Source organism: Phyllobates terribilis, unplaced genomic scaffold (genome assembly GCF_046119375.1).
Source record: "Phyllobates terribilis strain yellow unplaced genomic scaffold, ASM4611937v1 Scaffold_2__4_contigs__length_985480577, whole genome shotgun sequence".
Taxonomy (NCBI): domain Eukaryota; kingdom Metazoa; phylum Chordata; class Amphibia; order Anura; family Dendrobatidae; genus Phyllobates; species Phyllobates terribilis.
Genome location: NW_027362762.1, coordinates 965,652,455 through 965,667,306, shown reverse-complemented (window position 1 = coordinate 965,667,306; position 14,852 = coordinate 965,652,455). Strand labels below are relative to the sequence as shown.

The 14,852-nt window shown below is 47.0% G+C and overlaps 1 protein-coding gene across 1 annotated transcript in view; it reads right to left on the bottom strand.

The window, feature by feature from the left end:
* The window catches only part of CFAP44 (cilia and flagella associated protein 44), a 69,676-nt gene that overhangs the window by 50,182 nt on the left and 4,642 nt on the right, over positions 1-14,852 (bottom strand). Inside the window, exons 2-12 of the mRNA XM_073670866.1 lie at positions 6,828-7,337; positions 6,662-6,748; positions 5,587-5,722; positions 5,078-5,240; positions 4,883-4,985; positions 4,586-4,802; positions 4,359-4,473; positions 4,038-4,202; positions 3,791-3,946; positions 3,404-3,451; positions 3,081-3,180 (exon numbers count right to left, since the gene is read on the bottom strand). Of these exons, the coding sequence (XP_073526967.1) occupies positions 3,081-3,180; positions 3,404-3,451; positions 3,791-3,946; positions 4,038-4,202; positions 4,359-4,473; positions 4,586-4,802; positions 4,883-4,985; positions 5,078-5,240; positions 5,587-5,722; positions 6,662-6,748; positions 6,828-7,337 (1,800 nt within the window). The remainder of the gene's footprint in view (positions 1-3,080; positions 3,181-3,403; positions 3,452-3,790; positions 3,947-4,037; positions 4,203-4,358; positions 4,474-4,585; positions 4,803-4,882; positions 4,986-5,077; positions 5,241-5,586; positions 5,723-6,661; positions 6,749-6,827; positions 7,338-14,852) is intronic.

Sequence of the window (14,852 nt, the reverse complement as noted above, 5' to 3'; positions counted from 1 at the left end):
ATGCCCATAGTAGAGGTCAGATATCTCCCAGGGGGGACAGATTCCTATCAGACCTCTACTATGGCCATACAGGTAGGTATAGAGTTACATTTCTATCACCTGTATGCCCATAGTAGTGGTCTGATATCTCCCAGGGGGGACAGACTCCTATCAGACCTCTACTATGGCCATACAGGTAGGTATAGAGTTACATTTCTATCACCTGTATGCCCATAGTAGAGGTCAGATATCTCCCAGGGGGGACAGATTCCCATCAGACCTCTACTATGGCCATACAGGTAGGTATAGAGTTACATTTCTATCACCTGTATGTCCATAGTAGAGGTCAGATATCCCCCAGGGGGGGCAGATTCCCATCAGACCTCTACTATGGCCATACAGGTAGGTATAGAGTTACATTTCTATCACCTGTATGTCCATAGTAGAGGTCAGATATCTCCCGGGGGGGACAGATTCCCATCAGACCTCTACTATGGCCATACAGGTAGGTATAGAGTTACATTTCTATCACCTGTATGCCCATAGTAGAGGTCAGATATCCCCCAGGGGGGACAGATTCCCATCAGACGTCTACTATGGCCATACAGGTAGGTATAGAGTTACATTTCTATCACCTGTATGTCCATAGTAGAGGTCAGATATCTCCCGGGGGGGACAGATTCCCATCAGACCTCTACTATGGCCATACAGGTAGGTATAGAGCTACATTTCTATAACCTGTATGCCCATAGTAGAGGTCAGATATCTCCCAGGAGGGACAGATTCCCATCAGACCTCTACTATGGCCATACAGGTAGGTATAGAGTTACATTTCTATCACCTGTATGCCCATAGTAGAGGTCAGATGGGAATCTGTCCCCCTGGGAGATATCTGACCTCTACTATGGACATACAGGTGATAGAAATGTAACTCTATACCTACCTGTATGGCCATAGTAGAGGTCTGATGGGAATCTGTCCCCCCTGGGAGATATCTGACCTTTACTATGGCCATACAGGTAGGTATAGAGTTACATTTCTATCACCTGTATGCCCATAGTAGAGGTCAGATATCCCCCAGGGGGGACAGATTCCCATCAGACGTCTACTATGGCCATACAGGTAGGTATAGAGTTACATTTCTATCACCTATATGCCCATAGTAGAGGTCAGATATCCCCCAGGAGGGACAGATTCCCATCAGACCTCTACTATGGCCATACAGGTAGGTATAGAGTTACATTTCTATCACCTGTATGTCCATAGTAGAGGTCAGATATCTCCCAGGGGGGACAGACCCCCATCAGACCTCTACTATGGCCATACAGGTAGGTATAGAGTTACATTTCTATCACCTGTATGACCATAGTAGAGGTCAGATATCTCCCAGGGAGGACAGATTCCCATCAGACCTCTACTATGGCCATACAGGTAGGTATAGAGTTACATTTCTATCACCTGTATGCCCATAGTAGAGGTCAGATATCTCCCAGGGGGGACAGACTCCCATCAGACCTCTACTATGGCCATACAGGTAGGTATAGAGTTACATTTCTATCACCTGTATGACCATAGTAGAGGTCAGATATCTCCCAGGGAGGACAGATTCCCATCAGACCTCTACTATGGCCATACAGGTAGGTATAGAGTTACATTTCTATCTCCTGTATGCCCATAGTAGAGGTCAGATATCTCCCAGGGGGGACAGACTCCCATCAGACCTCTACTATGGCCATACAGGTAGGTATAGAGTTACATTTCTATCTCCTGTATGCCCATAGTAGAGGTCAGATATCTCCCAGGGGGGACAGATTCCCATCAGACCTCTACTATGGACATACAGGTAGGTATAGAGTTACATTTCTATCACCTGTATGACCATAGTAGAGGTCAGATATCTCCCAGGGGGGACAGATTCCCATCAGACCTCTACTATGGCCATACAGGTAGGTATAGAGTTACATTTCTATCACCTGTATGTCCATAGTAGAGGTCAGATATCTCCCAGGGGGGTGACAACAAATTCCCTTTAAAAAAATGTTTTTTAATAATTAACTTTTATGGTAAAAATTCTAAAAATAAAAAATGAAAGACCAGAATTAGTTTTTTTTTTGGTCTCTGCAACTCCACCAAAAAATGCAATAAGAAGCGCTCAAAACGTCAAATGTTCCCCAAAATGGAAGCAATAAAAGTCTTTTTGGCTTCTGTTTTTACCACGTTCATTGTGCGGTAAAAATCACCTGGAAACTTGATTGTCTACGTTAATCCGGATACAGCGACATCAAAGAGATGCAGATCATAGTAACCCATTGCATTGCGGGGGCCGATGGGAACTGGCGTTTCTTCCATTAAAATTCCGTTACTCAGCGTCAGCCGCATCTGCTAGAAACTGCTGCTGTCTATTTAATATAGCCAGTATCTGCCAAGTGTGGAGAGAGCGCAGCTCCTGAGCCCCCTCCACATGTGAGGACCCCTTTCCAGGACGTCTATTTGCGGGCAGGGGTTAATCAATTTGGCGATTACGCCTCGCCAGAAATATTACTCCAGTCAGGGACTGAAGTAACATCTCTCGCGCAAGTGACGTCATCATTATTGATATATTAGACTGGCCTGCACAGCTATGCTCCTTTTTGGCGGAGCTGCTCAAAACTGTTCGAAGTATTTTTCGAAGTATTTAAAAGGGGTATTCCCATCTCCAAGATCCTACCCCAATATGTAGTAGGTGTAATAATAATAAGAATAATATTAGCAAATCCCTCCAATTAGAAATGTAGTATAGTTCTTCTGATTTGCTATGTCTCTTTCCTCATGTGCATTGCAGGACCTTAGGTATCCATGGTTACCACCACTAGCAACTAGCTATCTAACTGTCACTATATCAGTGGTCGTACCCATGGATACCTAAGGTCCTGCAACGCCTGCACATGAGGAAAGAGACATAGCGAATCAGAAGAACTATACTACATTTCTAATTGGAGGTATTTGCTAATATTAATTATTACACCGACTATCTTGGAGATAGGAATATCTCTTTAAAGTCAGTTTTATGGCATAAAAACTTTGTTGAATCGCGACTGATGTCTGTGACACCAGGAACTTACGGTCTATGGATGTAGTGGCCATGAGATACGTTGATGGAGACGCATCCAAAGCATTGATTTTGCCGGAGTGAAAAGAGGAGAGGCATTCAGGGTCTTGTGTCTGTGGAGACAAGCAAGGCGGCCATTGTGGTTACCCAACCGACAGGCATAAAAATAAGTCAAAAAAGTCATAAAAGAAGTGACCACATCCCCGTCCTGACAGCAGCCTCGGCGCGGCACATTCACTCTTTTTAAAGGGTTTGTGATTGACCGGACGCCGGCTGATTTCTGTAGTTCTACCCAATTATCGTTAAGAATTTCAGGTAGTAAAATATAAAACTTACTATATTGGAAAAAGATAAATCCAGCTTCCATATTCCTCCGTTGGCATCCTGCAAATCAAAGGCGAGAACAGAAAGTGAGGCAGCGAATACCAATACTAACGGAAGAAGAGCGGAGGTCTAGAGATGTATGGGGTCCTAGACCGTCCATAGTGCGCCTCGTAGTACGTGGGGGTCTTTAGCACAGCCCCTTGCATAGTGCTGCTGTGATGTTAATGCGGCAGGACCCCTGCTCAGCTGCATAGGCCTCATAGACGATACGTGAGGGCCGAGAATCATGGCTGCCTCTATAACAAGATCTCAGGCTGCTTCCCCAGTAAAACACTGCCCCAAGCGATAGCCTTCATTTTATTTCACCCAGTTCATATCAGGGATTAAAGCATTGCCCACCTGAGCAAACCACACCGGGGGGCCACCACCCTCGGACTTCACCATGTACTGCAGGTTAACGTTCTTTCCAACCAGAAGCTCATTCATGGGCTCCATCTCCAAGAGACCGGTGTCATCCACAGAGTCTGCCGTATCCACCGTCTCAAAATCCCAAACCTGAAGGAAACGGACAAAAAGCAAAAATACAATTAGAAAACCTTTATGTTTCTCATTTCAGTCACATATATATATAGAAAAAGACTCTTACCCTGACAGAGCCATCAGCGCCAATGGTGATAAGTTCTCCTTCATCCAAGACAAACTGGTTAATAGGCCCGCTATGACATGGTCTTCTGCCTCTTCTACATATCTCCACCTTGATGAGACCACCTTCCCAGAGGAGCATGTTGCCCCATTCTGACCCTGATATCACCTGCAGTGAAAAGGTGGCCTCTTAGCTCGTGCCCATGGCAGTGCCCATTATTTAATTGTGTTATTATTATTTTTTTTTTTTCTGGTCTTTTCTATTACAGTAAAATACCGATAACGTTTCAGAATGTGAACTCCATTTAATAAAAGGTTGACATACCTTTCCGTCCGGCAATGCGACATAGCCTTCTATGTCTGTTAGCGCAGTCTTTCCAAATCTTCCAAGTTCCCCTTGCAGTTTCAAGCCGGTGAATGTGCGCGCCATCTTCCAAAACCTACACAAAGAACAAGGCATATGCCGGTAAATATTGCAGATATTCTGAATGACTTATGGAGGTGAGATATAAGCATGGTCATATTATATGACAAATGGACGCAACAACTCACCTGATGTGCCCTGTCCCACAGGTAGTAAGCTGCTCTTCATTTTCTGGAGAGAAGGTAACTTGAAAGACATCTTGGGAAAATGCCTTGGACCTCAGCATGATCTTTTCTTGCTTCCAGTCCCAGATAGTCAACATATAATCAGGACTGCTGCCCACACTGGCAAGAAGTGACCCTGACATATTGAAGTCTATGAAGGCATAGGCTTCCTCTGTGCCCCCTGAGGGAAGAGAAAAAAAAAAGACTCTAATAGGTCTGATTTCTGCATTTATTATGGTTAACCCTTAGCTCGGGTCTCACCCCTGAGGATCCGATATGGTTTCAGAGATGGGAATTCATACAGGATAATATTCGGTTTGTGTCCCTTTTCTGCTACTGCAAAATAGCTCTTGCTGGGATGAACCTGGAAGAGAAGAGGGGTTTATTATTTTGCGGGTCAGTTTTCCACCTTTCTATTATCAGGGTGAGTTATAGAAAATAGACTGAAAAACTCACTGCGACAGCTCCAATACCCTGACCGCTGCTGCTCCTCAGATATTGCTGTTCGTGAGTTTTAAGTCCTAGGATTATGACCGTAGTACCAGCTACATAAAGCAAAGTCTGGTCATTCAGCGAGTGCAAATTTGCCCTTTTTGTACAGTCATAGCCGAAAGAATGTCTGAGACAAATTAAGGAAACAGCAACATCTGAAAACCGAGTGTATTTAATTGCTCTAGTACATCCTGGTGATGGGGTTAAAGTGTTATTTTTCTATCATGGTGGCTCCCCTCTGGTGCACTGGAAGTTGGGTTGGGTTGGGAGGTTCATACATTTTCCATCACTTTTCTATACTACGTGGACATACAAAAATTATTTTTCAATTTCACATTTAATATTTTATAGTTATCAGACCAGTTTTCATTGTTGGCATTGTGTAGGTACCCATTACGGTACCTACAAAGCGATTCTCTCTATTGTCGTCTACAAGCATGTTTGGAAGATTTTAGCTCCTGGAAGAAGGATACAGAAGATGGAGGACTCCTCCAGGGATCCCTGAGTCCGGGGAAATGTATGGCTGGGAGCAGATACTGTCATAGTTATAGAAAAAGTCATCAGGGATCTTCTCGGCTTCTTCCAATTCTTCTTCATCACCGTCACGTTCTACAAAAGAAGATTCTGTATAATGACTTGCACATATAAAGAGAGTTTACAGGCGGCTTTTCAGCAGGATTCTTCAACACTCCCCAAAATCAGATGAAAAATTAAAGATTTAGCATTAGCGTCACCATGGTATATGGCAGCTGCTTATCCTGTGCTTTATTATAATGACATGCTAAATGTGCAGCGTGCAGTGAGGGACTTGGTATAATCGCTATCTGCTGATTGTTTGGACGATTCCAGCAGCAGCACCGTCTGTACACTCATCTACAAGGGTGCCCATACACATACAAGAGGACATTGTCCAAAACATTGATAGTCACGGCCTACCTTAGGCTGGGGGCCGCACTCGCCCCCCCCACTGATCAGCTCCTGGCAGGTCTCGCTGTGGCTGTATGCACAATGTGTACGGAGCCAAAACAGCACAGCACCCTACAATATGTAGTGGCCATTCTACGGTACTGCAGCTCAGATCACATTCACTTCAGTAGGAGCTGAGCTGCAGTACCTTAGAATGGCCACTACATAGTGAATGGAGCTGTGCTGTTCTGACTCTGTTCAGTTTACATCCAGGCACCGTGTAAAATGCCTACAACAGATTGGTGGAGGTGCTGGCTGAGTGTTGGACCCCCACCTATCTGATATTGCTGACTTTTCCAAAAGATAAGTTATCATAGCAAAGGTCTGGACAACCCCTTAAATTGATTAGATTTTTGCTTTTTTTTCTAATACAAAGTTCCAAAACTTCTAAAGAAACATAGTGTTACCCTAACCCTAAAACTTGCTTACCAGCAGCCACCACTAGGTGGAGCCCTGGAGCTTACTGTGTTGTTGGCTCCCTCTAGTGGTGGAAGCAGGCACAGAATGTTATTACTTATCTTTAAGTCTGTGCAGAGGATTTGGTGCATTGTGTCAGAAGTATGAGCACGGGGTATTACATACCCGTCGGCTCGGTGGTCTCCTCTTCCTCTGTATTACGGTCAGTCTCCCCAATGTTCTCGGGCTGCGCAGCTTCTGCTCCCTCCTCACCTGCGGATTATATCTCTCTACATATAACTCATGTAAAGTCAGAAGTCTGATAATATTGTGATGGGCCGTAGACTCTCACCTCCTGGAGGGGGAGCATCGCTGCGGTCATCGGAGGTGTCCACGGTGTGGTCTTCTCCAGAGGCTTCCACTGCAAAGCTGGCTCCATCCTCCTCCGCAGACATCACAGGCTCAGCTCCTGACGGCGGAGAGGCACCGACGCCAGGGTGGTCCTGAGCGGACCCCGCACCATCCCCGCGGCCTGCACCTTCTCCACCACCGTCAGTCCAGGGTGAGGTAAGGACGGTCCCACCAGCTCCAGTGATGGAGATCTGCTCGCTGGGGGGCTCAGGTAATGCGGGGGGCTCGGGTAATGCGGGGTGCTCGGGTAATGCGGGGGGCTCAGGTATTACAGGAGGCTCAGGTAATGCGGGGGGCTCAGGTAATGTGGGGGGCTCAGGTAATATAGAGGGCTCAGGTAATTCGGGGGATTCAGGTAATCTGGGGGGCTCGTCTACACCAGGGGCACAGATATCATCTGCCACTTCCTCCAGGACAGAATCCGGTGCTGAGGCGTCCGACCCTCCTGCACCTAGAAAATGTACAGACGTCATTAATGTTCTCATGTCCTACACCCCCGACTCATCCACAGTAATAAAGGGGGCACCGCGATGTCCACCCGCAACCCCAAATATTAATGTCATCACCCTCTACCCCGAGTGTCAGTGTCATTATCCTGTACCCCAGTGTCAGTGTCATTATCCTGTACCCGGAGTGTCAGTGTCATTATCCTGTACCCCGAGTGTCAGTGTCATTATCCTGTACCCCCAGTGTCAGTGTCATTATCCTGTACCCGGAGTGTCAGTGTCATTATCCTGTACCCGGAGTGTCAGTGTCATTATCCTGTACCCCGAGTGTCAGTGTCATTATCCTGTACCCTGAGTGTCAGTGTCATTATCCTGTACCCCGAGTGTCAGTGTCATTATCCTGTACCCACAGTGTCAGTGTCATTATCCTGTACCCTCAGTGTCAGTGTCATTATCCTGTACCCCGAGTGTCAGTGTCATTATCCTGTACCCACAGTGTCAGTGTCATTATCCTGTACCCCCAGTGTCAGTGTCATTATCCTGTACCCCGAGTGTCAGAGTCATTATCCTGTACCCCGAGTGTCAGAGTCATTATCCTGTACCCCCAGTGTCAGTGTCATTATCCTGTACCCCGAGTGTCAGTGTCATTATCCTGTACCCCGAGTGTCAGTGTCATTATCCTGTACCCCGAGTGTCAGTCATTATCCTGTACCCCGAGTGTCAGAGTCATTATCCTGTACCCCGAGTGTCAGTGTCATTATCCTGTACCCCGAGTGTCAGTGTCATTATCCTGTACCCCGAGTGTCAGTGTCATTATCCTGTACCCCGAGTGTCAGTGTCATTATCCTGTACCCCCAGTGTCAGTGTCATTATCCTGTACCCCGAGTGTCAGTGTCATTATCCTGTACCCCGAGTGTCAGTGTCATTATCCTGTACCCCGAGTGTCAGTGTCATTATCCTGTACCCCCAGTGTCAGTGTCATTATCCTGTACCCCGAGTGTCAGTGTCATTATCCTGTACCCCGAGTGTCAGTGTCATTATCCTGTACCCCGAGTGTCAGTGTCATTATCCTGTACCCCGAGTGTCAGTGTCGTTATCCTGTACCCCGAGTGTCAGTGTCATTATCCTGTACCCCGAGTGTCAGTGTCATTATCCTGTACCCCGAGTGTCAGTGTCATTATCCTGTACCCCGAGTGTCAGTGTCATTATCCTGTACCCCGAGTGTCAGTGTCATTATCCTGTACCCCGAGTGTCAGTGTCATTATCCTGTACCCTGAGCCGTAAAATAAAATCTAAAATAAAACATTGGGCTTTTTCCACAGTTTTTTTCTCGCTTTTCTGTACATTTTGTGGTAGAGCGTCAGTCATCACCGCGGCTCGGCGCAGATAAACACAAGACCTGGTCCGGGGATGAGAGACACAAAGACAATGAGGCTGCGGCTGCGGAAAATGGGAAGGAAAATATGAAAGCGCAAAAATGGAAAATCGCCCTGTTGGGAAGGGGTTAACCAGCCCTGATCACAGAGCGCCCCCGCAGGGCGGTGAGAGCTGCCCCATTCCTTACATGACACCACGGTGTAACGTCACCCAGGACCCCCGTGTCTCCGCGCGGCCTGAGGGGCCAACGATGAGTCTCATCACTATGTGTGATATATAGGGTAGAAGTCAGCGCCGGAGCGAACACCACAAACCACGCACCCCGTATACACCCCGTATACACCCACACCCCGTATACACCCACCCAATATACACACACTCTGCACACCCTATATACACACACTCTGCACACCCTGTATACACACACTCTGCACACCCTGTATACACACACTCTGCACACCCTGTATACACACCCCATATACACACACTCTGCACACCCTGTATACACACCACGTATACACCCATCCAATATACACACACTCTGCACACCCTATATACACACCCCATATACACACACTCTGCACACCCTGTATACACACCCCATATACACCCACCCAATATACACACACTCTGCACACCCTATATACACACCCCATATACACACACTCTGCACACCCTGTATACACACCCCGTATACACCCACCCAATATACACACACTCTGCACACCCTGTATACACACCACGTATACACCCATCCAATATACACACTCTGCACACCCTGTATACACACCACGTATACACCCATCCAATATACACACACTCTGCACACCCTGTATACACACCACGTATACACCCATCCAATATACACACACTCTGCACACCCTGTATACACACCACATATACACCCATCCAATATACACACACTCTGCACACCCTGTATACACACCACGTATACACCCATCCAATATACACACACTCTGCACACCCTGTATACACACCACGTATACACCCACCCAATATACACACACTCTGCACACCCTGTATACACACCCCGTATACACCCACCCAATATACACACACTCTGCACACCCTGTATACACACCACGTATACACCCATCCAATATACACACACTCTGCACACCCTGTATACACACCACGTATACACCCATCCAATATACACACACTCTGCACACCCTGTATACACACCCCGTATACACCCACCCAATATACACACACTCTGCACACCCTGTATACACACCACGTATACACCCACCCAATATACACACACTCTGCACACCCTGTATACACACCCCGTATACACCCACCCAATATACACACACTCTGCACACCCTGTATACACACACACCCCGTATACACCCACCCAATATACACACACTCTGCACACCCTGTATACACACCCCATATACACACACTCTGCACACCCTGTATACACACCCCATATACACACACTCTGCACACCCTGTATACACACCACGTATACACCCATCCAATATACACACACTCTGCACACCCTATATACACACCCCATATACACACACTCTGCACACCCTGTATACACACCCCATATACACACACTCTGCACACCCTGTATACACACCACGTATACACCCATCCAATATACACACACTCTGCACACCCTGTATACACACCACGTATACACCCACCCAATATTCACACACTCTGCACACCCTGTATACACACCCCGTATACACCCACCCAATATACACACACTCTGCACACCCTGTATACACACCACGTATACACCCATCCAATATACACACACTCTGCACACCCTGTATACACACCACGTATACACCCATCCAATATACACACACTCTGCACACCCTGTATACACACCCCATATACACCCACCCAATATACACACACTCTGCACACCCTGTATACACACCACGTATACACCCACCCAATATACACACACTCTGCACACCCTGCATACACACCACGTATACACTCACCCAATATACACACTCTGCACACCCTGTATACACACCCCATATACACCCACCCAATATACACACACTCTGCACACCCTGTATACACACCCACCCAATATACACACCCCGTATACACCCACCCAATATACACTCCCCGTATACACCCACCCAATATACACACACTCTGCACACCCTGTATACACACCCCGTATACACCCACCCAATATACACACACTCTGCACACCCTGTATACACACCCCGTATACACCCACCCAATATACACACACTCTGCACACCCTGTATACACACCCCGTATACACCCACCCAATATACACACACTCTGCACACCCTGTATACACACCCCGCATACACCCACCCAATATACACACACTCTGCACACCCTGTATACACACCCCGTATACACCCACCCAATATACACACACTCTGCACACCCTGTATACACACCCCGTATACACCCACCCAATATACACACACTCTGCACACCCTGTATACACACACACCCCGTATACACACACTCTGCACACCCTGTATACACACCCCATATACACCCACCCAATATACACACACTCTGCACACCCTGTATACACACCCCGTATACACCCACCCAATATACACACACTCTGCACACCCTGTATACACACCCCATATACACCCACCCAATATACACACACTCTGCACACCCTGTATACACACCACGTATACACTCACCCAATATACACACACTCTGCACACCCTGTATACACACCCCATATACACCCACCCAATATACACACACTCTGCACACCCTGTATACACACCCCGTATACACCCACCCAATATACACACACTCTGCACACCCTGTATACACACCCCGTATACACCCACCCAATATACACACACTCTGCACACCCTGTATACACACCCCGTATACACCCACCCAATATACACACACTCTGCACACCCTGTATACACACCCCGTATACACCCACCCAATATACACACACTCTGCACACCCTGTATACACACCCCATATACACCCACCCAATATACACACACTCTGCACACCCTGTATACACACCACGTATACACCCACCCAATATACACACACTCTGCACACCCTGTATACACACCCCGTATACACCCACCCAATATACACACACTCTGCACACCTTGTATACACACCCCGTATACACCCACCCAATATACACACACTCTGCACACCCTGTATACACACCCCGTATACACCCACCCAATATACACACACTCTGCACACCCTGTATACACACCACGTATACACCCACCCAATATACACACACTCTGCACACCCTGTATACACACCCCATATACACACACTCTGCACACCCTGTATACCCACCCCGTATACACCCACCCAATATACACACACTCTGCACACCCTGTATACACACCCCGTATACACCCACCCCACATGTATACACAGCACGTATACACACTCTGCACACCCTGTATACACACCCCGTATACACACACCCCACATTTATACACACTCGTTATACACACACCCCATATACACACCCTGTATACACTCCACATACATGCACCCCATATACACACACTCTGCACACCCTGTATACAGCCCCCATATACGCTCACCACATACAGTGGGGACAATAAGTATTTGATCCGCTGCTGATTTTGCACGTTTTCCCACCTACACAGAATGAAGAGGTTGGTAATTTTTACTGTAGGTCACTTCACCTGTGAGAGACAGAATCTAAAAATAAAATCCAGAAAATCACTGTATGATTTTTACATAATTAATTAGCATTTTATTGCATGAGATAAGTATTTGATCACCGACCAACAAGCAAGAATTCTGGCGCTCACAGACTTGTTAGTTTTTCTTTAAGAAGTCTTCCTACTCTGCACTCATTACCTGTATTAATTGCACCTGTTTGAACTCGTTACCTGTATAAAAGACACTTGTCCACACACTCAATCACACTCCAACCTCTCCACCATGGCCAAGACCAAAGAGCTGTCTAAGGACACCAGGGACAAAATTGTAGACCTGCACAAGGCTGGGATGGGCTACAGGACAATAGGCAGCAGCTTGGTGAGAAGGCAACAACAGTTGGCGCAATTATTAGAAAATGGAAGAAATACAAGATGACTGTCAATCTTCCTTGGTCTGGGGCTCCATGCAAGATCTCGCCTCGTGGGGTAAGGATGATTCTGAGAAAGGTCAGGAATCAGCCCAGAACTACACGGTAGGACCTGGTCGATGACCTGAAGAGAGCTGGGACCACAGTCTCAAACATTTCTGTTAGTAACACAATACGCCGTCATGGATTAAAATCCTGGTCCCTGGTCACACAAGGTCCCTCTGCTCACGCCAGCACATGTCCAGGTCAGTTTGACGTTCAGCAATGACTATCTGGATGATCCAGAGGAGGCATGGGAGAAAGGTCATGTGGTCAGATGAGACCAAAATAGAACTTTTTGGTATCAACTCCACTCGCCATGTTTGGAGGAAGAAGAAAAATGAGTACAACCCCAATAACACCATCCCAACCATGAAGCATGGTGGGGGAAACATCATACTTTGGGGTTCCTTTTCTGCAAAGGGGACAGGATGACTGCACTGTATTGAAGGGAGGATGGATGGGGTCATGTATTGTGAGATTTTGACCAACAACCTCCTTCCCTCAGAGCATTGAAGATGGGTCGTGGCTGGGTCTTCCAGTAAGACAATGACCCGAAACACACAGTCAGGGCAACAAAGGAGCGGCCCCGTAAGAAGCATTTCAAGGTTCTGGAGTGGCCTAGCCATTCTCCGGACCTGAACCCAATAGAAAATCTTTGGAGGGAGCTGAAACTCAATGTTGCCCAGTGACAGCCCCAAAACCTGAAAGATCTGGAGAAGATCAGTATGGAGGAGGGGGCCAAAATCCCTGCTGCAGTGTGTGCAAACCTGGTCAAGAACCGCAGGAAACTTCTGACCTCTGTAATTGTAACAAAGGTTTCTGGACCAAATATTAAGTTCTGTTTTTCTATTGTATCAAATACTTATTTCATGCAATAAAAAGCAATTTAATTATGTAGAATCCTACAATGTGATTTTCTGTTTATTATTGTTAGATTCTGTCTCTCACAGGTGAAGTGACCTACGATAAAAATTACAGACCTCTCCATTCATTGTAGGTGAGAAAACGTGCAAAATCGTCAGTGTATCAAATACTTATTGTTCCCACTGTATGTACACCCCATATATACACCCTGCACACACACAGATATATATATACACCCTGCACACACACCTCCCATATATACACCCTGCACACACACAGATATATATATACACCCTGCACACACACCTCCCATATATACACCCTGCACACACACAGATATATATATACACCCTGCACACACACCTCCCATATATACACCCTGCACACACACCTCCCATATATACACCCTGCGCACACACACCTCCCATATATACACCCTGCACACACACACCTCCCATATATACACCCTGCACACACACACCTCCCATATATACACCCTGCGCACACACACCTCCCATATATACACCCTGCGCACACACACCTCCCATATATACACCCTGCACACACACACCTCCCATATATACACCCTGCGCACACACCTCCCATATATACACCCTGCACACACACCTCCCATATATACACCCTGCGCGCACACACCTCCCATATATACACCCTGCGCGCACACACCTCCCATATATACACCCTGCGCGCACACACCTCCCATATATACACCCTGCGCGCACACACCTCCCATATATACACCCTGCGCACACACACCTCCCATATATACACCCTGCGCACACACACCTCCCATATATACACCCTGCACACACACACCTCCCATATATACACCCTGCACACACACACCTCCCATATATACACCCTGCGCACACACACCTCCCATATATACACCCTGCACACACACACCTCCCATATATACACCCTGCGCACACACACCTCCCATATATACACCCTGCGCACACACACCTCCCATATATACGCCCTGCACACACACCTCCCATATATACGCCCTGCGCACACACCTCCCATATATACGCCCTGCGCACACACCTCCCATATATACACCCTGCGCACACACCTCCCATATATACACCCT